The following is a 24487-nucleotide window of genomic DNA, read 5'->3' on the forward strand; positions in this document are numbered from 1 at the left end:
ACAAACTTATCCTCAACTTAACTTGAATTACAAGGTCACAAGGGGTTTTTCCATATTAGTTAAACCAACACAGTTTAATACCACAACACTTAATTCTACACTGTCGAGTTCTGCTCGTTGTCAGCTGATTCCTACGCGGTATTAAGATTAGGATTGAACTGTGCAGCATGATCCCTGCTGATTCGGATTGCGTGGAATTTGTTGTACGACTAAGTCAATTTTGTTCAGAATCCATCGTGTAAGAATAAGTTATTCCTCGCGTCCAACACCAAATAGTTCAAGTTAATTTATCTGGAATTTGTCACTTCGTTTCTGCGCCTGCTCAGTTGCTTCTCTCCAGACACTTTCGTGTTGCGTTAGTTTGGCTGCCTGTGGTTAGGCGCAAGACAAGTTTTAATTTACTCGATAAATTTTTTATTCACTTCAAAACTTATCGTTTGGTGATCAAAAATGATTTTTCCCTATAAATACCTACTTGCGGAGTGAGCTTGGGTTATCAAAACTGCGATCTGCTTGTGCGTCAACTCTGAAATACACTTAATCGTAGCTCGTTTATAGTAAATCGATCTAGATCTCAAGTTTCACCTTCTTCCGTTACAACATTCGCGTTTTTCATCTGGATTTTGAGTCTTATCGTGAATGTAAGCTCATATGTTAATTTTTTTATACCGGAACCTCGACCGAAATTGTGTGGCTTCATTTTTTTTTACCCTAGAACCTCGACCCGTGCCACTCTGGCGATTTTTTGATGATATTGTCACACATATTGGAAGACTCTGTAATTTTTTCAGCAAAAAAAAAGGATCAATCTTGAATAAAAAAAAAATAATTTCTTCCTTTTTTGGTAAAAATTTTTGCAAAAATTCTTCTCGAAAGCATAATGAATTAAAGAAAGAATAATGAATTAAAAAATCTGAAAAAATTCACATAGAGTACCTTTTAGTAGTACTTTGATATAACCAATTATGGGGCAGATCTGAGATGGGCGAAAAAAGTGGCCGTGTTGACGAAGAAACCCTCGTATTCCACATACTGTCCTCCCAGCCTCTTATTTCCATTTTGATCATCAGTCTATTCAGTTAGTCTTATTGCCAACGTCTTGGGCTTTGAAAATTACTTCTGCAATTACCAACTTACGATTATATGTTACGGGAAAAAAAAAAATGATATTCTCACGTGTCCTTGAAACGTGGGAAGTATACGTTTTCGTTTCGTAAGAGTTCAATGTTATTTCGAGAACGGCACTTCCTCCGTTAGAACGCACACCCCAGCTCTCTTATGCCTAGCAGCTTCCGGTCTGAATTTGGCCTACTGGAATAGGTGCAGGGTTTCATCTCGTTTTCGCTTCTGATACACAAGTCTTTATAAATGACGTATAAATTATGAAGAGTAATTAATTTTACGAATCGGCTTGGTTTTCAGATCATTCTTTATTATACATTTATAGGTATACAGACAGTTAGACATTTTCATACACGTTACATGCATATCCGTTATATATTCACAGATTATATTTAATACAACATAATGCGCTCTGTTCATAATTTTATGTTGGTAGTGTAACACAAATGCGAGAAACAATATGTTGAGATCCAGCGTGTAATTTATGAACATTGCAAACTTATATCCTACGGAACAAAAAAATATTGTGAGTTGGTTCATATACTATGTGATTTGTATACTTGAGTCACAGAAATGCGGTGATTTGCGATATCAAGTCAAAATGGAATAAAACGTGCGATAAAATACAACTTTTTACAATAAATTTAACTGTCATCAAGACTCGTACGTACTGTAATACAGTAGTATGGAATTTTTTATACAAGTATTTTGAGCAATTCATATAGTTCCTGTAGAATATACACAAGTATAGAATATGTATCTAACTATATTATTAAGAATTTCATGATCATACGTGTGTAATATTATATGCAGGTCAGTTGAAACTCGGCCAAAGATAAACGGCAGTGATGATTCTTCATCCAAAGCGGAAGTCTCCAGAGTTGATTTAAAATTTTCCGCATTCTTTTTTCTTACGTTACAAGACTACTTTAGACCGTTCTTTTTTTATCCGCTTTTCACCGTCGCATCCGCCGGCTCTATAATTTACGCTGCAGCATGAACTCCCACGCTGCCCGGAGGTTCCAAAGTGTGGACCAACGTGCACGCAAACTGCCGTACTCACCGTATTTCACACTATGTACGATTCGAAGAGACAAAGCACGCAAGTCGCAGCCAGCATGCTTGCAGGTCAGAAGCTTTAACGAAAACAATGAAACATATAAGGCGTATACTAGAGTGGTTCAGCAAATAGGGAATGTATTTTTTTTCGGTGCTCCTTCCTCATAAAACTGTTGTTTATGATAAAAAATAATTTGCTTGAAAATTTGAGCTCGATCGGATAAGTTTCGGAGGTCTCACTTTCGAGTTTGCGTTTTTACGTTAAAATACCTAACACGTAAAAAAATGCTTCAACTTGACTCATCGTCGATTTCGCGTATGTATAGACGAAATATAGACGAAAATGAAAAATATCGAGATTACTAGATTTTTTATAGGTAATAATATTTAGTACAAAAAAGTTGTCCAGATATTTCATTCAGTTTTGCATATTTCGACAATTATTGTGACTTGAGACTGAAAAAAATTGAAAAATCAAATAAAATCGTATTAAATTCAGAGTAAAGAAAAAGTTTCTATTATGTTTCATTCTAGTCTATATTTTCGGGTGAAATCGACGGTGAGTTAAAAGTTGAGCAATTTTTTTTTTCACGTGTTATAGTTATTTCAATGTAAAAACGAAAACTCGAAAGTGGGACCCATAAATCTTATCCGATCGTGCTCAAATTTGAATGAGATTTTTTTGTTCCATGGTAAACAGTTTTATGAGAAATCGTAACATCGTAAAAAAAAAATATCTTTTTTTGGAGAACCACCGTAATACAGACACAGCGTAGAAATAGAGAGAAAAATGTTTACAGGTCACAGGTTACAACGTCATCGACCGAGTAACGAACGAACCTTCGGATCTATCGAACAAAGCGATTTGTCCCTAGAACACACACACGGTGCGTTATCAAATGCCGAACCACTTGTTGCGCCGTCGAGTCGCGTGCGCGAGTTCTTACGTGACTATTTTCACTCTTGTAGGCACATTCATCGGTCTCGTGCCAACGCCGCAGAAGCCCGCGAGCGAGAATTCGTTGAACAAAGCGAGTCGCGCGCGCGCCGTTTTGTCTCATTGTATAACTAAGTACATAACGTGGATGCTCCACGCCTATGTAGACGCTTGGCTGCTAGGTGTAAGTACAGTCGTATAATCTTCTCTCGCCGAGAATTAGTCGAGAGCTCATTGTCCCACGTGTCTACACTTGTTACGTTTACACATGTCGCTTCATTGTCGAACTATGAAATGTTACATCTATACGCGATGAGCGTTGTGTATACTCTCTTTTGAATCCGGTAACGTGAAAGCGAATTACATAATTATTCCAGGACAATTGGAGCCAGTCAAATATTGGCTAACGCTTTATTTTTTTTTTTTAGTCAATTTTTGTATCCCACCCATCGAGTGATGACGATTGGTAACGTTTGCTTGTTTTGCTCGCTACTGTTTTTTAACGTCAGCTAACGCTTTTTCAAAACTTTGTTATGCATTGAATATAACGAGATATTATTATTGAACAATTCGTGCACACCTTCTTTGAAAGAAAATTTTTTTTTTCATAATTCTCAAGCAAAAAAAAAAAAAAAAGTACTTACGTTCTCTTATTAGTGTAACGATATTTTCGAATTTACATTTTAATTGGAAAATTGAGAGTTTAGTTTACTCAACAAAATATAGTAATTTACAACTAACGTATATCAGTGTTAGCCAACGCTTCTCCGAATGTCCCACCCCTGTTTTGTCGTTAGCTAATACTCGAATGGTCCGAATTGAGCTCTCCTCGCATTCGCCTCGCGTCGCTTTCAGTCGTTGCAGGCGTTTTTGTAAAATCGCCGACTCCCGCGCAAAACTGAATCGCGCAAGTCGCTTCGAAGTCGACGCTATTGTGTCGACGCGGCCCACGCGAAAGAGGATAAAGACGCAGGCCAATTTGGGCGGAGACTCGACTAGCCAATCGGATTCCGGTCCGCCCATAAACTCGAGTCTCGCGCATCCTCGTCTAAAGTCTCCCTGGGGAGCGACGTAATCACCGCCGATAGCGTAATCAAAGCGTAACGAGGCGTATCCAATCTACAAATATTCCAAAGCGATCCCACATCTGCTCATCGTGGTAAATTTCGACACGTGTCTTTGAGCCGCACTCTGCGTCACGTATATAATATGTGAATAAATTGCGCGTTACATCGAATAGCGAAATTCAATCTACGAGAGCAACGCAAATTTCATCATAATTTTATATCTTGTTGATTATTTCGTTTCGATTAGAAAAATGAAATAATAAACGGATTGAGAGTAGCGGAATAGAAACATAAATTAAATATATGCCTATGCTCATATCACACCTACGTAGCTAATCTCTCAACTTTAATATCGCCTGTTTATCTTATTTCTGGTAATTGTTTAAAATTTTGTCGGGGTTCGGATTGAAGTCTCCGAAGTTTTCAGCCGCGTATATTGAAATGTGTATAGAGTAATTTTAGTTACGAGAACAACGTGAAATCCTCGTTGAATAATGGCTATGGTTTTTTAGCAATCAAATTTATGTGTCTATTTATTCGTGTTACAATGCCTTCTAGCACCCGACATGCTCACTCCAACGAATGTACCTAGTTTTTCGTATAATACACGTGTCGCGCTATCTGTTTTATACAGATACGACGTGAGAAAATTAGCGAGATTAATCACAGCCCGGAAATATCATTAGTTGGAACTAATTGCAGTCAAAGGCGGGTAGGCATTAAAGTTTGAGCGAAAACGCTTTATTCGCAAATCTGTCGAATTATAAAAGCCCAAAACGTACACTTACCTCGTATAATGTCCTTGCATGCACGACTCGTAATATGCAGCAGCAGCATTCGGAAGGTTCCTGTGACGTGATCAAAATGAAGAGACGAAAGAGAACCTTATATGAATTAATTCTTCTACTTTATTCTAGATGAATATCTATATGTATATCTAGGTATACGCATAGTATTACAAGTCATAATTATATACAGTATATCCATGAAATATACAACCTATGTTCTTGCGTATACCGGGACAATCTCTTGAAACTTGAAAATCAACCGCGCATGCGCGAGTTTTATCGGCTGTTCGCGCAGGCTGGCCATCCCGAGTTTCAGCTGTTAAACTGTTTCTGTCGACGATGTAGTTGATACGAAATTTCGAGGTTAGAATCTTAAATAATCGAGGCCGTGACTCGGAAAGGTTTGGGAAGCATTTGTTGTCGGGTCGGAAAGTTGATTCTTCAAAGAACGGTCGGAATTTAATGCTCACGCTCTTTCAAAATTCAAACGTACACATTTTGCGCAGGTTGGCCCGCCTGCATCGCAGTCAAGAATATCGCTGCGTGAAGATTTGGCCGACCAATGAGATTGAATTATTTGGCGCATGCGCGGTTGATTTTCAAGTTTAAAGAGATTGCCCCGGTACATCAGATCTTCAACCGTTTTGAACCATTGTGATACGTATATTCTATTTTGCAAATTTTATACTTTAGACCGTTACTTGCGACAAGTGATTAAATTACGGATAACATCAAATTCTATTTCTTTTAATTTTTCTTTTTTTTCAACTTTTTTCTTAGTATTGCACTCCTGTGATATATAAGATCGGATATATAAATTGTCGTCAAGATATATCGTTCGCGGTGATTCTACGCGAGGTGAAATTCCCTTGGCATTAAAATTGGCGGAACTTCTTTTCATTTATTACTCACCCGCGAGTCTACATGCATTCATCAAATTTACTTTACTTCGATTTCTGTATTTAATATTTCACGAGTTTTGCATGAGAAATTATGAATAAAAATTGTAAGGTAAAATAAAATAAAGTAAAGTATGACACGTGTAATAATATAATGATAGAATAATTGATATACGGATAGTGAGTTTTTTTTGTGTTGTTTTTTTTTTTTTATAATTGATAAACGATAAAATAGACATAATGATTTATTGTAGTAAAATTAGAACAATAACAATCACATATCGTGTTATTTATCAACAAGATAATAACACACATGTTAAAAAGGATGGGACATAAATAATTTAGATACATCGTATCATCGACGAACCGATGATCCACAGTGTTTATCATTTTTTTTTCATTTCTCTCCTTTTTATCTATTCGTCGTTCTCTCTTTTTCTTACTTTCTCTCTTTCTTTCTTTAGATATTATCATGTAACATTAGAAATCTATATGTATAATATATATATAATATGTAAAAATTGTCGAGTTACATGCTATAAATATCCTCTAAAATTCTTGTGTAGCAAATTAATAATCACTTAAAAACAAATTCACAATTTAGTCATTACTTTTTAGGCACCAATGGTATGCGGACCCTGTCTTTGGTACATACGACCGATTCGATTTAAACATTATACACACACGCACATATATATATATATATATATATGCATATGTATATATATATATATATATAAATGTATATATAGGTACTCCGTGTGAATGGAGAGCATATGACAAAAATCACGTTTCCCATATTCTCAAATTAGTTTCACCTACTTTTTTCTTTTATCTATCTATGTATATAGTGTATACATATATACACACATATATATATATATACATATACATATATACTACGTATACTCATTGATTATTGTTTTTACTTTACTTTCATTGTTTACTTAGGGAAAGGACGATTCTGTTTCGGATACATGCACTCGTAACTATACGCATGAAAAGAATTTTTTTTTTTTCCATACACTCTTCGGTTTAAATTATTAATTATGCCATGATTATTGTTATTATTATTATTATTGTTGTTGTTGTTGTTATTGTTATCATTATTACTTTTATTTCATTTAGTTAAAAACTTGTAGTTTTTTCTCTGTCATATTTTTATTACTATCCGTCTTATCTAGTTTGTGAAAAATTTTTTAAACTCATCACCACAGATGCGACCGCTTGTCATTAGTGTGTCTTTTTGTTCATTGTTGGTTTCGAACTTACCGTTACGATCGTCGGCAAGTAAGATTTGTGACGATATTCAAGTCTAGCCGATCGATTTGTGTCTGATTTTCTTTTTTTTTTTTTTTTTTTTTTTTCTTGACAAATTTTATACATTGCAGGAGTGTTATGAATTTGCGCACGCTGAGCGATTAAACTTTTGTACGAATAAAGCGAACCATACATGTACGCAACTGAAAAGAGACGTCGAAAATTTGATTGAGTTGGAACGAAAGCGGAAAAAAAGAAAAGAATCGTGTTTACGCTGTATAATGAATAATAATTGAGAGCAATGTAAAATTTTGTTATAATTCCAAAGAATCTACGTCGCTTTAGTATATCAAAACCGACGTGTCAAGTTACGGGACGAAACACAATGGTTTCCAACGATAATTATAAACTGCCGCAAAGTGGAAAAAAAAAAAAAAAAAAAAAAACACGTCAAAGTGCGATTATTATCACATACATACTGGTATTATATATACACCGCAGTACGTCGCTTTTGCGAAGGTCTTAGCGGTTTAGATTCCGCTACCGATACGATCCGAGTTAAGTGTATACATGCAAATATATTTTTTTTTAACATCTACTCTCAAACAATTTCACTTATCCTTACGATTATTATAACGAAATGTATATCGATAATTTTGGGTGACACTACGTCGAGATATACATCGTGGGTATATTAATATACAGTGATATGAACATACAGAGAATAGAGATGTTACAATTTAGTTTGGGTGGTACGGTGAAAATTTGTTCGCTGGTATTATAAACTAATGTGTAAGATCGTCAAGCGCCTGAAGAAACCTCCGGCTTTTTATCAAATATATATATATATATATATACATGTATGTATATATGAATTTATGTGTAAATATATTATATATATATTTATGTATAATATTCATATCTGGTATGTATAAATCTTGATAAGAGGAGGGAGGCAATTAATCGATTATTAATATTAACAAGACGAGAGGGTTTCACGATCCACACGTAGTTTTTTTATACGTATCAGGGTTCTTTTTTACACGATACATATCGGAAATGGCTTGCGTTTAAGAATAGACGTTATCCTCTTTTATTTTATTCTATTTCGTTTCGACTTTGCAGCATCGTCCCATCCCTAATCGAATTATCATTGTTCTCTCTCAAGTTACTGTGTTTTCTTTGTTGCTTTTTGCTGTGGTTTGTTGCTGTTTTCGTTTGTTTATTTTATTATTTGTTCTTTCTTTCACGAAGGATCAATGAATGTTATTCGTTTCATTTTTTGTTGTTTTTTTTCGTTTCAGTTTTTTTTTTTTTTTTTTTTTTAAACAGCGTTAATACGTCCCAGCGTACATTGTCTGACAAAAATTCAGTCTTTTTCCTTCTCTTCAACTTTCAGGTCCACCATTGCATGCAAATCCTCAGGGCTGTATCTGTCAATGTGGATAATAAAGAGAAAAAATGAAAAAGCGGGGATATAAAATTGAATGATAATTAATAGTTGTCGTCGTTACTCGATTCCGGCAACAATCTGAAGGAAAAATAAAATAAAATAAATAAAAAATAGCAACCGTTGCGGAAATTCTACACGTATAAAGACTTTGACATCTCTAAGTAATACTGACACAAAACTAAAGTTAATACGGATATCGCATACATACATATGTAACAATGTGTTATAAACGTACCCAAGAAGAGTTTGTAGATCACATACGAAACGATATACGTATCGCTTGCCGGCTGTTTTATGGATTATATTTTTGTCGTAGTAGTAACGTAAACCGCGACTCAATTTCTCGTAATTCATCTTAGGTTTATTCTTTCTTATACCCCAGCGACGTGCAACCTCGTCAGGATCTGTCAATTTAAATTCCCATCCGTCACCCGTCCACGATATAAATCCCTGGCATGCCTTGTCGGTCAACAATTCAAGCAGGAATTGCCATAGCTGAATCGGTCCTGAACCTGTAAAGCATGGACCGCCCCCTGTCACAATGAAAAAAAAATTTCACATTTAATCATATCCCTTCATCGACCCACCGGAGACGAATTATTCAGACATTCGTACGCTGCATAACCCAACGAAATGCAAAATATCGGACTGGAACTGATTTTGAGGATCATTGAACTAACTCGAATTATCGTTACACCGACTTTGGAGCCGCGGATCGTTTCAAACGCCACGATTCGAAAAAATTCCAGTATCGTTAATTGTTTTTCGGAAGTGCTTTTAGTTTTTTTTTTTTTTCCATTTCTTTTCGAATTTCCTTATTTTTTCGTCGTCACGTTAGATTTGGAAGCTTGAATTCGGCGATTTTTCAGCTAAATCAATACACACGGATATTAAATGGATAAAACACTCTCTTGGTAGGTGATAAATTAAAATTAAAAGTTTGTACTGTTAGAAATTATTTGTTGAATGTAACAACGAGAATATTCTCATAGAAGTCCAAACTATTTTTGTGTTGATTTTAAGACCACTTTCGTGTCAGAGGAATCAAACGATTTATACACCCATGATGTTTAATTTTACACTAATCGGAGTGGACTTGACACCGTGAATTTTCCAATATATATATATATGTATATATGTGCAAAAAAAAAAAAACAAGATGATTGCGATAGCCGATGACTGTAACGAGAGTCACTTGATTTAAAGAATAAAAAAAATAAAAATAAAGAAAACAAAAGAAGAATGAATTAAAAAAATGTTAACAGGCACGTTGAACCCGGTATAAATAGACCGGTTTTACGTAATTGTACTTAAATAAGTTGTACATACCCGTGTAACCAGGCAACATCTGGCTCTGCAAGAGCGGTTTTTGGTCCGGATTGTTAGCAATGGAGGACGGGTGATGAGGGTTGGACGAATCCCGGGGTGGAAGGCCGGAGAGGAAGGCAGGATGGTGCGATAGGTGATCGCTCAGAGGGCCGACACCCCACTGATCGCTACCCGCCGCCGAAACACCCCCGGTACCGCTTCCAGGGACAGTTTGAAAGGACGTGCCATCGTACTGGCCGTATCCTCCCTCGCTATACGTTTCCTGATAGCGACCTGATTGACGAGTAAATACGGATCATTCGTTTTTCCCAAGGATATGAAAAATTTTCACATTACTTTACATCGACAAAGTTTTCGACGTGGAATCGACTCTGAGAACTGAATCCGTATCACCTATGTACCTTCTTCTGTATCCGTACAATGAGAGAAATTTTTATTTCCGGTTATCGCTCAGTCCTTGACTGTTTTCATTTTTTACCACGATCGAAAAATACAGTTCTAGGTAGAAAATGAAAATTAGTTTTCTAGCTGTTACCGGAAAGTCTGGTATCCGGTACTATTCTTTCTCATTACGATCACTGTTGCTATTTTTTCTTGCAACTGTTGCGAAAATTTAACGCTCGTGCAACGATAAATTGACGTTAAGCCTTGTTTAACTAAAAAAGTAGAGTAAACCGAACAAGCTGATTTTGCGTTGCAATAACCGAAAAAGGATCGACGATAGCGCGAAATGGTTACGCGTACTTCGTTTTTCGTAACACCAACAATATTCGAACAGCTTTTTTTAACGATACCTGTTTTACTCAATTTTTCTAGTTACTATGACAAATGAAATTTTTCTTAGTGATATGACTTTTTGCGATTGGATATATGACGCAGAAAAAATCCCCTTGTGTTTTTATAAAAAGAGTTGGGAAATGATGATGATGATGATGATGATGAGTTTTCTTTGTTTATACAGTGAAGTTTCATCATCGCGTTTAGGATTAATCAATTCGTTAGCAAGATGTATAATACATATGTGTCACCGGTTGAAACCAAAGTCTGCAATAATATAAACGAAAGCTGCAATTATCTACCGTGTGTAAATTATATATGTACGTTGAATCGACAATTTTTAAACAGTAGAAGCGCATCGTTCCAAGTATCTCAACGATTTACCAGATTTCGAAAAACTAAAATTTTTTTTATAACCACGCACCGGATAAAATAAAAAAGAAATTGAAATTTTACAGACCTCCCAGCGGTGAATCAAACATTCTATTACAGTATTCGAAATTCTTTCCAAGTACGGAAGTTTTTCCGAAATTCTTTTACATCAAATATCTTGATATTTGGACAATTAGTCAAACTGAAAAGCTTACGACAGGGTAAAATCACTTCCAGCCATTCAGTCTATGCACGAAATACCGTCGAGAGATCGATTACCTGGTAAGACAGACGAGCCGATATGTACATGCTTACGAAACTTTTAAAACATACACCACTTCCGGTTTTAACATATCCGGGAAGCTATCCGTGATGGAAATCAAAGCTTTCCGAATCAACCTGCCAGCTCGAATCCGTGTATACTTGACTTGACGGGCTTTTCTGCTTTTCTGCTCTTCTTAAATTATCATTTATTTCTTCAACAGTACACGATTTGACCTCGGCGACTTTCTTTTTCACATTTCACAATTGACGTGATAACTGGAAATTCACGAACAATCGGTAGGTCAGAAAATTACAATTACGGAGTGGCCGTTTAATTTCCATTCGAAAATTCCCTGACCAAAGTTACGCTTTTTTCTGTCTTCACAGCTAGTTTGAACTGTTATAAACGTATACGTAGTTAAGAAAAGTAGAGATCGGACTGACCTCCTCATATTTTGTAGAACTTTCACTAACGACTCCAATTATAAGTGGGTATTTCATAAAATCTCTTGATCTTTTCCGGTGTTCTACATTTTCGATACGAGAAGAGGTGGAGGGAGGGGTTGAAATTTCGAATTTGAAAACTTCCTAAATTCGTGCCGGAATATGAATTTTTTTTTTGTTGCGAAGCTTGAAATAAAGAAAATCAAACTTCGACGAAACGTCAAAGCTCCGAAAGTGCGGAAATGAGAAAATTAGAAAATCCGAAACATCGAAATTCCGTATGATCGAAGATTTTCAGTTCTGTGAATTTCCGGCTTGCCGAAATTTCAACACTTTGATCTTTCTTCGTTTTGGATTTTCGATAGTTTTACATTCGAAATCCTGCACGGAGAAAAATTTCATTATTTGTAGTAACTAGAAAAATTGAGTAAAACAGGTATCGCTAAAAAAATACTGTTTGAATATTGTTGGAATTACGAAAAACGAGGTAAGCGTAACCATTTCGCGTCGATCCTTTTTTGGTAATTGCAACGGAAAATCAGTTTGCGAGGTTTACTCTACTTTTTTAGTCAAACAAGGCTTTAACGTTAATTTATCGTTGCACGAGCACTAAATTTTCGCAACAGTTACATGAAAATCTAGCAACAGTGATCGTAACGAGAAAGAACAGCAACGGATACCAGACTTTCCGGTAACGGCTAGAAAAATAATTTTCATTTTTTACGTAGAACAATATTTTTCGATTGTGGTAAAAAAAAATGAATATAATTAAGGACTGAGCGGTGATCGGACATAAAAATTTCTCTCAGTGTGTGGTCCTTCTGATTTTCTACATCCACTCGTTAAGTAAAACTACGCTGTGTTGGTACGTTTGAATTTTCGGAATTTTACTCCATCAAAGTTTTATTTATCAAAATTGTTCCTTATCGTAACTTTGAACTCGAAACTCGGTTGTTTCTCAAAAATATTTCAATATCTTTCCTTCAAGTTTCAGAGAAGCATTTCGGCGACGTCAAAAGTTTTCCTTACCTCGGACGTAGTTCTTGAAGGCTTGGGGCGGCTGGTACTTGGACTCCAAGTGGATGCCGGCGTGGTTATAAAACTCGGACGAGGGGTCGACGCCGTAGTGATGAGGCGTTTGGTGATTCTGTGCAAGATCGTGGTATTCGGAGCCCTCGTCCCCGTACCCGGAGTAATGGGCTGAAACAAAAAGGCAGAAAAACGGTTATAGAGTGTCTGCGAGCGAGGGGCAAGAGCAACAGCAAAAGCAAAAGCAACAGCGGCAGAGCCGGCGTATCAGTCAGCTGGACAACAGGTGCCGAGCCTGGGCTTTGGGCCTGGCACGCGCCGATTCTGGGACAGCTGCCAAGCTCCCGGGGCCCTCCAGACGCTCCGAACAACGATCCACAAACTTCTTCCCGTACCGGGATCCGAAATTTTTCTCCATTTCCTACTCTACGCCTAACGGGGAACAAGACGGAGCTTTCAATTCGGAAAGCTGCAATTGAAGATGGGAATTGGAAAGAGTCTGTAATTGTTGCCATATTTTTTTTTTACTTCTAGTTATTTTTTTCTCAATATTTTGTCTCGAGAAATAAAAAGAAAAAAAAAATGCCACCTTCGCAGCCTTTTTCAATTATTGCCTCATCAATTTTCCACCCAACTCTCGTATAACGAAGAGGAATAGAATAATAATGGAAATATAATTGTTCCTGTATCGCAGACGGAATTTTATTAGCGGTTTAGAGGAGGAAAAGAAAACAAAAAAAAGCGATAAGGTTCAATGTAATGCGGAATACCGCAACGAGATATACAATCTTAAAATATTATTAATATTACAAAGGAATGATGGGGATTTGTTCAGCTTGGCCAACTATTACATTATATTACAACCTCTTATACTTTGGGTTTCTTTCAATATTTTCAATTCTACATTAAATACTTGTCGACGTTTTAACAGATTAAAAAAAAAAAAGAAAAAAATAGCCAAACATTCGAAATGCATTTGGTTTATGTTTTTTCTTTCTTTTTAAAAAAAAAAAAAAACAAATTTGAATATTTCCCAATCGAGCACAATTAAGTTTATCGTATAGTATTACAATCCGGAAATCAGCAATAACTGAATTATGTAAATCTATGTTCGACGATTTTCATACAGACTTCATTATATATATAAGACTTTCATTACATATCATCGTATATCTAAATGTTTCATTAAAGTTTAATCCAATTATCCTCAGTTTCATCTTTTAAACCAGCATTATTAAATTTCTTTTCGCTTCGCAGAGTGAGTATAATCATGAATCACGGTTTCAAGTTAAAGCAATTAGCCACGTAAATGTGACGTACGTCACCGCCGTCGTATTGTTCGTAATGAATATAAAACTGTGAGAATACAGTTTGAAAAATGAAGAAAAGACGAAAAATATACACAGGTAGGTACTTAGGTAGGTATACGCATCGTACAACGGAGGTTATAAAAATATATACCCAAGTATATGTCTGAAGGAGGAGAATCTTTATACCGCTCGTGTATTTATATAATATATACATGTATAATATGTATGTATGTATGTATGTATATATATATATATAATACGAGAGTTACTCGAGGCGCTTACGGCCGAGCGGCCATTGTTCTTCCTCGACTTATGACAGTGACCTGCGAACTCTCCCACACTCGTAATAATTACGGCTCTGTTTTATTGGACCTCGCATAACTATGATTCCTTCTTTCATGGAAGGGTATACATATATTATATATCTATATATACACACGTATGCATTAAAAAAGGTACAATCATACAGAGAGAAGAGATTTTTCTTTCTCAACCGGATAAATGTAAAAAATAAGACGACTTTTAGTCCTTTTCGCTGTTTGGCTTGTAATCAAAATGATTTAAATTGTTGCACATCATTTTCTTTTTTCTTTTCGATATATCTAATAATTTCGAAACGTCATTAGCCTCTTTTAATATTTCATCTTCTTTGTAAAGTCAAAATATATATATATGTATATTATACGTATATTTATAGTGGCTATTTCTTTTCTTTTCCTTTTCCTTTTCTTTTTTGTTTCATCTCGTAATCTATAAAACCAAAGAATATGACGGATAAAATTTTCTGTTCGTTACAAAGGTCGAGAAAATGAATAATAACAAGAAAACGAGAAATGGTAGGAAAAGGAAAAGAAGAAAAAACACAAAAATGTCGTAGAGATTCGTTGAAAACGAGTCAATGACTAAAACATGAATTACGAAATTAGATTTTGTTCCAAGACGAGTACAACGAACATAGAAAACAACAAGAAATGTTCCGAATTATACATTTTTACGCTTTAGGATTTCTCAGGATCCCAAGACCCTCTTAATTTTTGCTTATATATCTAATCTCTGCGACTTATCCTGGTAGATTTTAAAAGCGAACAATATATATATATATATGTATATTTTAAGCGTGTAGGATAACCGAAAATTACTCAATGTAATTGCTTCTATTTCCTGACATATCTAACGATCTAAAAATCCAAGCACCGGGTACCTCTGTAAACATTCTGGTAAGTACTGATAACGATCTTGAGAAAAAAAAATGACCATCGGAATTAGCAACAAAAGAAATGTACGTCGTCCAAAATTTTGCATGAGAATCGTCGAGGTTTTAGCGAGAATTTCAATGTTCGCAATTTTTAACGAAATTTCACGTGAATTGTTAGGTTCGTAATTTCATACATGTGCACACTTAACGCAAATGCGCGTGATGAAACGCAAGATTCTAATTTTACGAAATAGAAGAAGAAGGAGGAGGAGGAGACGATTTTTTTAAAAGTGAAACAATTCAACAATTCTAAGATTGCAAGCTCGAGCTGCGACTTACATTAGTCAAAAAAAATATTAACTATGGATTGGTTGTACGATTCGAATGACAATAACGAACAAAATTATCCGTGAAAAAAAGGGGGGAAAAAAAAAAAAAAACAGCAATTTCAACTGCGATAAAGTGTAACGAATAATACAGCGTGATGTAGAAAAAAAAATTGTTCAAAAGCAATAAAAACTGTGACAACTTGTAATTGAATTTCGATAATTTGTAATTATTGCCAAGTTTTCAATCAAATTTCCCGCCTTCAACCGATTTTTCCACGATTGTAATTTCATCGAAACTTTACAATCGCCGTTGAGTTGCGAGATTTTTCTTTAAAAAAAAAAAATATATAATCGTATCGGCGGAAGATTTTCAATCGGGAAATTGATATCCTCAAAGGATTTCTTTCATTTACAAATATTACCGTTTGCGATTTCAACATCGATTTCTACAAACTGATCCTCCTACTCGGAGCAATTGTGATAAGTTCTACTACGAAGTAGTCTGACGGTGACTTCCAAATCGAAATTTCCAAATACCCAAGCGATTCTCAATTTGATACTCCAGAGTTTCAATCATATGACGAGGAGTTTATTTCGATACATTTTTCATTCTCTTCTACCGCAACTCTCTCGTCAATAATTTCAACCTCTTTTCTACCGTTCTCTGAAAGTAAACGATCTTCGACGATTTTATCCGATCATAAGGACGCCCGCAGAAATTCTTTCGAAGGTAGTATAAATCCATATCCTCTGCATGATTTGAAAAAAAATTTTGCATATACCTCACATTCAAAGTCACGCAAAATCATCAAATTCCTGACAACGAGTTTCACACATTATTACGTAAGAATCGACCGATCAAACTATAACACAAAATTTGATCTCAATGTCTCGGCTGTGGAATACAAGTGAAAATTTTTATAGAAAATCTGAGAATTTAGAAATTTCGTATACAAATATATACGCAGTATTTGAAGTTTGCACGGATAAGACTTGATCGAAATAATAGTTCCAACGACGAACCAATGAATAGATGTAATATTCAGCAATCATTTCGCTTCCGAAGTTTCAAAACTTTGGAACAACCGACGGCGTTGAAATTCCCTAAAATCTGACTTTGTTAATACGGCATTACGACCATTCACTGAATTTCATCCAATTCCGAGGTAACAAAAAAAATAACAATTTCCCTGCAAAAGTGTATCCAAGTTTCATTAATTCACTGATCAGAAATTCATTATCGAATCCCGGTATTGTGTATAGAGTAGAAGAACGTACGTGTGTAACAAAATTGTACGACATATAACAGGTTTCGTACGTTTTTTGGAATCTGAAATTACCCGACCTTTCCAGGTAATCCAATCCAATGATAATAGGATTTTTCCAGTAACCATTAAAAAATATCACGCTGATTATTAACAATTTTTTTTTTTTTATTTTTACACGTTAATACCAACACCTTTAATATTATCTAGTAACTGTCTTACTGTCTATCAATTCACAAAATATATCCAGAGATTTTTCCGTAAGAAACAAAACGAAGGAAAGAAGGTTTGGTATTACACTGAGAGAAATTTTTATTTCCGGTTATCGCTCACAATCAGTTCTTAACTATTTTCATTTTTTACCACAATGGAAAAATACAGTTCTAGGTAGAAAATGAAATTTAGTTTTCCAGCTGTCACCGGAATGTCTAGTATCCGTTACTATATTTTCTCGTAACTGTTGCGAAAATTGAATGCTCGCGCAGCGATAAATCGAGGTTAAAGCCTTGTTTGAATAAAAAAGTAGAGTAAATATCGACAAAAGCGCAAAATGGTTAAGGCGTGCCTCGTTTTCCGTAATTCCAACAATATTCAAACAGTTCATTTTCAACGATACCTGTTTCACTCAATTTTTCCAACGACTATAGCAATCGAAATTTTCCTCAGTGTAAGTAATATATATAGAATGTACAAAGTGGTTGCGACCGAGTAAAATTTTCAGTGCGACGAGAATTTTTTTTCCTTCTTTCTCTCTTTCCTCAAGATCGTCAGTACTTTGTACAAGAACGATTTCGTTTCTTGGATCGCTTAAAAATTCCATTCCCATCAATCAAGTTTCCCCGACTTTTTCCAGGTTTCCCAAGAATTTTCCCATGTATTCCCAAAGCCGAATTAAATATTACCTGGTGTATGAGTAGCGTGATCGGGCGAAAGGGGGGCGGGCATACCGTTCCCGGAATTAACGATCCTCGACAATTGGTGGTTTTGGTGGTGATGATGATGTTGATGATGATGATGATGATGGTTGCTGTTGTTGTTGTTGTTATTGTTGCTGCTGCTGCTGCTGCTGTACTGGGGATGGGACTGCTGGGGCGAATGGGTGATCGGGTCGGCCTCGTGGTAGGATGGGTAGTCGGCGTAAATCGGTTCCTCGTGGACGGCCACGAGGGTGTCGAACACCTGGAGCACCATATCCGAGTTGTTCCTCGACTCTGACGACGACGATATCGATATGCCAGCGCTCTCGGCGCCGCTGTTCGAAAACGAGCCGAGAAGCGCCGCGTTGGCCGACGCCTGCCCCGGAGGCTGGGACCCCGACGTCCCGACGCTCACTACGCCCGCCGTGACGCCGTTCTGCCGACGGTCTTCGGGCGATCGGTGATATTTTTCTTTTTTTTTTTTGGTTCTTCCTGATTCCTTACAGAATTACAACCGATTCGCTGATTTAAATATTCAGGAACAAATTATTTACCCGACTTGTTCTTTCAATTATTATTATTATACGATATACGATTTTACCGATCTTTCTTTCCCTTTCGATTTCTCCTTCCTGTGGGGGGAAATTCACCGATCTATCGATCAATCGATTATTGGACCTCTACAAGCGCGGCACTCTCGCAAACTGTGCGTAATCAAAGTCCGAGCTTTTTTCATCGTTCGAGCACCGGGGGGTTGGTTTTCTTTTTTTTTTTTTTTTTTTCTTTTTCTTTTTCGAAGCAACGATTGCAACAAATCAATTTTAAAAACAAAACGTCGAGCGTTTGTATTGTACTTGCGTATAAACAATTGTTTTACATAATTTTGCGCAACAAGTTTTTATTTCTGAGTATACAACACGATCCGCTCACAGAAAATTCATTTCTTTTACTGCGTTTATTTATTATTTATCGTAAAACGCGAACGGCACGGCTAATATTTTATTTTACAAGCGCACATTGGCACGATGCACAGAAGTTTTCACCCACGCACACCCACGCACAAGCACGCACACACAGACGCAACTAACAGTACGTATAATATGTATACATGTGTGTTCAATTAATTTTATCGCGCTCCAACAATCACGATCACAATCGATCAATCTTCGATAATTCACGTTTGTCAATCGATCCTTCGCGTATCCCGTTGGATCGTAAAACGCGACGGGAATTCATGATTAAACAAACCGTCGTGACGATTTCAAATAAACGATAATATTAACGTGGCGAAGAATCGTACAAAATTGTACAAGAATGTAAAAAAAAAAAGCAAGTAAATAAATATATATATATAACAACGACTAGAACAGATCCACCGTCGAGGGAAATGAGTTGGAAATGAAAAACCAAAAACCACCCTTCGAAATCGTCACGCTTTACACTTTTTCATATCAATGTGATACGTATATTAATTGTTCTTGTTCTTTGATTTACGATTGTCGCCGTTCTCGTTGTTATATTTTTATATACTCTCAGGCCTTTAATTCACTTACAGCGGCGCGGGGTCATTAAGACACGTTTAGAATATAAAAACCCGCAGTTTTACAATCCAATACGCCACTTGAACCTGACGTTAGCGCGTGTGTCACTGAGGCGGTCGCAACGCGTTTCCACTCTCCGGCTTTCGACTCTCCCTCTCTCCCTCTCTCCCTCTTCCGTCCCGCCCCCCACCCCGCCGCGAATCATCCTCCCCCCCCACCCCCACCCCCTCCTCATGCCGCCCCTTTTTCACCGCCGCCTCTTCGCTGGCACTAACGCTATTCACTTCTCCTCTAGTTTCCCTTCTCTTCCCTGCCCATTCCATTCCATTCCATTCCATTCCATTCCTTTTTCTCTCCATTCCCTTCGTTTTGTTTCATACATCCTCGTTCTGATTGACGTAGCCAGCCGTGTAGATATTATACCCAACTATGGTACATACAGCATGGAAATGGAAGTGGAAGTGGAAGAGATCCTAACGCCCTCTCTTCGATCCTAGGATATAGGAGAATTCTTCGAGATTGAGGGTGTATGCGTTCGTGTCGGATCGTTGGTTGGTTCCACACACGCAAACAAACACGCATGAACGCGAGCCTCCAACCACCTGCTGCCGGGGTGGTCGCCACCCTCGCTTCTTTCTCTCCAATTCTCTCTCTCTATATATATATATATATATATATATATATATATATATATATATTTTTTTTTTCCCTACCCTCCCGGGGTAGATACGATTCAGACCATAAATGTGTACAATCGTGTTTCGCCATGCGCGTTTACTAATTACTAAGAAACGCGTAGGTTTGTTATACACGCAGTTTTTTTTTTTTTGGAAAACGTTTTAATTGCGACTTAATTTCTGTATCAGACTAATCTGGCTGGTTCGCCCCCCCCCCCCCCCCCCCCCCCCCCCCCGGTGTTTTTTTATACCCATACGCCGTATTTCGCCTCACTCTCTTCTTCCGTCGAATGCAGTTCGTTATAATATGTAATAGAGCTAGATCGTCCCAGCAACAACTGCTCGCGGATGTTTATAGAATATGATATCGTGAGCCGCAGACTTATATTCCGTAGGTTTAACGAAAAGCATACGTGCGCAATTTGTTTTTTTTTTTTTTTTTTTTTTTTTTTACGCTACGCGGAACTTTAGTGGGAAATCTTTTTATCACCGATAAAACGATATATATACATACCCGTCGACGAGATTCGCGTCGTTGAGTCGCAATTTTTTCTTTTTTATTTATTTTTTTTTTCATACATCTATACGGTTATAAATTGTACGACGCGAGCTTTTTCACATTTTTTTTGTTTTCCCTTTCCTTCTTTCCCGACAGTACTTTTATACAGGTACATATTTGCCAATTAGAGACAAGATTAGGTTATATTTCGGTGAATTTGTTACGATACGAAAATAAGAAGTAGATAATAAGAAGAAGATACTGAAATAATGGTTGGTGTTGAAAAAAAAAAAAAAAAAAAAAAAAAATTGTCGATATTGTATCCCGAAACAACGCATTCCCCCCCTTAACGTGATACTTTTTATACTTTATATTTTCAACGTATATTGCGTTACTATATATAAATATATATATATGTATACCAGAACGAAGAATCGCGAAGACACAGGATACGTTTCTTACACAGCCAATTATCGGGTAGGGTAAGGACGAGTAGATACAATTGCAAAAGTATGAAGAAAAAAAAACAAAACATCCGACTCGTGTCGATATTTCTGAGACGGATAATTGGCCATTTGACAAAACAAAAAAGGGGGAGGGGGGGGGGGGGGAAGAACAAGATATCGAACAACGGAAAACGAGCTACTACCTACGAACGATTCACATGGGCTAGAATGAATCTCCCACGCAGCGCTGGAACGTAAAAACAACAACAACAACAACAACAACAACAACAACAACAATAATGACGAAGCGACGACGATGCAGTCTGCTATTTTTGAGGAGAGCGAAGAATTGCCGACACGTTATAGGTAAGGGAGGAAGGAGAGGACGAAGAAGAAGAAGAAGAGTAGGACGAAGAAGGGAGGAGCCGAAGGGGGGGACACCGGATGTCGGACGGGGTGGCGGCGGGGATGGGAAGGGAATGGAATGGAATGAAATGGGATGGGATGGGAGGGGAGTCCCCGCACAGTGGCACGCACGTGATACAGCGCGGGGACCGGAAGTGGGATATACCCGCCTTCACCCCGCCGAGTACCTACATATAGCGGCGAAGCGAGCCCTTCGCCTGCGCGCCTGCGCAGCGGCGATCGGAAAACGCGGTTACGCTCTTCGCCTCTAGCTTGGCTCTGCGCTCATCGGAGCAGCAGCAGCAGCGCGACACCGAACTAGTTTTACTTCTTATTCTTCCTCGTTTTTATATTTAAATTTTTGTAATTCAACTTTCCGTTTTACACACTTCGATGGATCGACCATGCGGCAAAGCGCGAAAAATATAATGAATTTTCAAACAACTCGTGCGATAATCGTCGAGGGATGTTGTTCGTCGGAAATTAATGTACCAAGGTGTTAACTCCAAGGTGGTTGAAAATTTTTCGGATACAATATCATGAAATTTTTATATTTTTTTCAGAACCCAAAACCTACTGTTTCCCCAACATTTTTCCAGTTGTAGTAATTTACTGAGATCCAAATCATGTTCGGTTCACACTCAAGTCGAATTGAAGATAAATGTCATGTACGAAAAAAAAATGATAAATAAATAAATGAATAAATCACTTTGAGCAAATTTGTTTTCTCGACTAGAGAAAAAGTAAACTTGTTATCTCAATAAATCATTTTTAATTCCAACGATGGAAAAATGATATTCTTAATTTTTTCCGTAACAAAATTAAAAATCCCTTGAAAATCCCAGATTTTCCATTACACCTTTTAAATACCCTGAAATTTTCAGGTTTTTCAGGTGTGTAGCCACCCTGATTACGAAAAACCTATTTCGAAAATTGTCGTTCTCGGACATCTTGAGCTAAAATCATTAGATCGCAGATCATTTGTTCAGTCTTTTCATTTTTTTTTTTTTTTAATCCAAATCGCGTACATATCAAGACAGATAAGATTGAAAAAATTTATACACATTACGTGATAATACTTATTTATCATTTACACAGATCTGTTTATTTTTTTTTATCTTGTCCGCAGCATATACTGAATATATCGAATCGATTCGCGTATACATAATGGATAAAATAACAGCAAGTAGCGAAAATTCACGGTGACAAATATCCTGTAAATCGATGTGACGCGAGTATTATAATATAATTGTATCGCGATTCTGAATAGATATTAATTAACGATAAAGTACAAAGAAGTCAAATTGACGAGATTCTTGGCAAAGTATCGCGTACAGTTTGAAAAACCGTTGCCATTAGACAAACTTGAAGATAGGTTGTAGGTATGAGTGCATTTACTTACGACATGAATATAAGCGTATGCTACATAAATCGGAAGTTTCATAATTTGCAAACCGCGTATCGGACCGTTTATATACAATGAAAATTATACATGTAGACGGTGTAAATTGTGCGAACTGCAATCGCACAATGTAGAAGAACGGACGTAATGCCTCTCGGTCTTCCACGCACGGTTTTAACGGACGAAAGTCTTGTTCCACCGAAGCAGCAATACCTGCGTTTTATTCTTGTTCTTCTCTTGGTATTTCTTATTCCTTTTTTTCTTACTTATAAAAAAAAAAAAAAAAACACATCCCCGCGATCGTTTCCCTTATAATGCGTAAGAGCGGTCCAACCCTGGGCATTGTGAAAAGCATTGAGACGAGTTCATTGTCGTCGAAACGGAACGACGCGAGCTTGACGATACGTGCACGACGTCGAGCATTATTTCGGAATCGCTTGTATATGTATACCTACCGAGGGGGCGAGCGAGTTGGCCGGAACTGGTTAATTTCTTCAACCCATTATCTAGATGCGAAGAAGAATTTATGTAGGCCGGTATTATACAGACCGCGAACACACTCGTCACGTACGAGACGAAGAGCCGGCCGAGAAACGATTGGCGAAAAAACGAAATTTCGAAATACGTTGAGCGAAGCGGCTTGTTTCCCTTGAAACATGACCAACGGAATCCAGGAGAAGAAAAAGCACAATCCATCACGTTGCATTCGGAAGTTGAGGCCGTCAATTCGCGTTATAACATCTCCAAGGTTATCGGGTTAAGACAAGTGTACCAGTTATTGACCCTGTCCCAATTCTTGACCGGTCGTTGGTTGTATCCGTTTGATCCCAAGTTTTAAAGTTGCCAAAAAAGTAAATTTGCAGCGTCTAAACCATCCAGCAATTTGTTTTAGTAGTCGAGAAATTCACAATTTCTGACGTAAATTTGTAATTATGTAAAATAAAAGGGTCAGTAATTGGATCTGAACGCGTCAATCAATGTTACACTAACCTTACGGTGTACAATGAAGTTACGAATGTATATATAAGTGGGTAACGCAAATCGCGACCACCATTTGTCCTTCAAACATCACGATCGTGTCGCACTTCCTTTATTTCGATGGCTTCCGAGGGCCAAGGGCTCGTAGATACTTCCGGGCGAAATCCGTGGCCCAGACACAACCACAATTTTTTTTTAATTCTTTTTTCTTTCTTTCTCGATCCAGCAGCAGCAGTAGCAGCAGCAGCAGCAGTAGCAGGAAGAAGAGGTGGAGGAGGGACTGAAAGATAATCCCCCCATCGGAGCACGTGCTACGAAACCAAGTGCTTCACGTTTGCCGCTATTCCATTATATTCACGAATACAGCTGTTCGTGTGTGGGCATAGAAATTGCCCGTGACACGTATCCGACTATCAACACCATACGGATTTGAAATCTTTCTCCCTCTCTCAATACGTTTACGACACCATCGCGCACACTGTCAATCGTAAGTGAAGTGCAGAAAATTTTTCCACACTCTACGACCGACGACGCATATCATCTGTATCAATGACACTTTGCGCAAAGTATTAGGATTTCAGAAGCTTTGGAATTGTCGTTCGAGCTTTCTGCGTTTAAAATCCAAGGAGTTTTGAACTTGACGAATTTGGAATGACAAGAGAGAAGACTAATGGGGTTGGATAGAAATTCATGGTTCCAATTCTCGACGATTTTAAATTATCA

The 24487-nt window shown here is 37.2% G+C and overlaps 1 protein-coding gene across 2 annotated transcripts in view; it reads right to left on the reverse strand.

Moving 5' to 3' along the window:
• Positions 1–7210: 7210 nt before the first annotated feature.
• LOC107216676 (protein C-ets-1) overlaps positions 7211–24487 on the reverse strand; it is a 150521-nt gene continuing 133244 nt past the window's right edge. For both annotated transcript variants that reach the window (XM_046736227.1, XM_046736228.1), the window contains 4 exons: positions 12801–12971; positions 9915–10187; positions 8821–9118; positions 7211–8565 (listed from right to left, as the gene is read on the reverse strand). In XM_046736227.1, the coding sequence (XP_046592183.1) occupies positions 8502–8565; positions 8821–9118; positions 9915–10187; positions 12801–12971 (806 nt within the window). In that variant the 3' untranslated portion in view covers positions 7211–8501. The remainder of the gene's footprint in view (positions 8566–8820; positions 9119–9914; positions 10188–12800; positions 12972–24487) is intronic.

The sequence above is a fragment of the Neodiprion lecontei genome, chromosome 4 (genome assembly GCF_021901455.1).
Source record: "Neodiprion lecontei isolate iyNeoLeco1 chromosome 4, iyNeoLeco1.1, whole genome shotgun sequence".
NCBI classification, from domain to species: domain Eukaryota; kingdom Metazoa; phylum Arthropoda; class Insecta; order Hymenoptera; family Diprionidae; genus Neodiprion; species Neodiprion lecontei.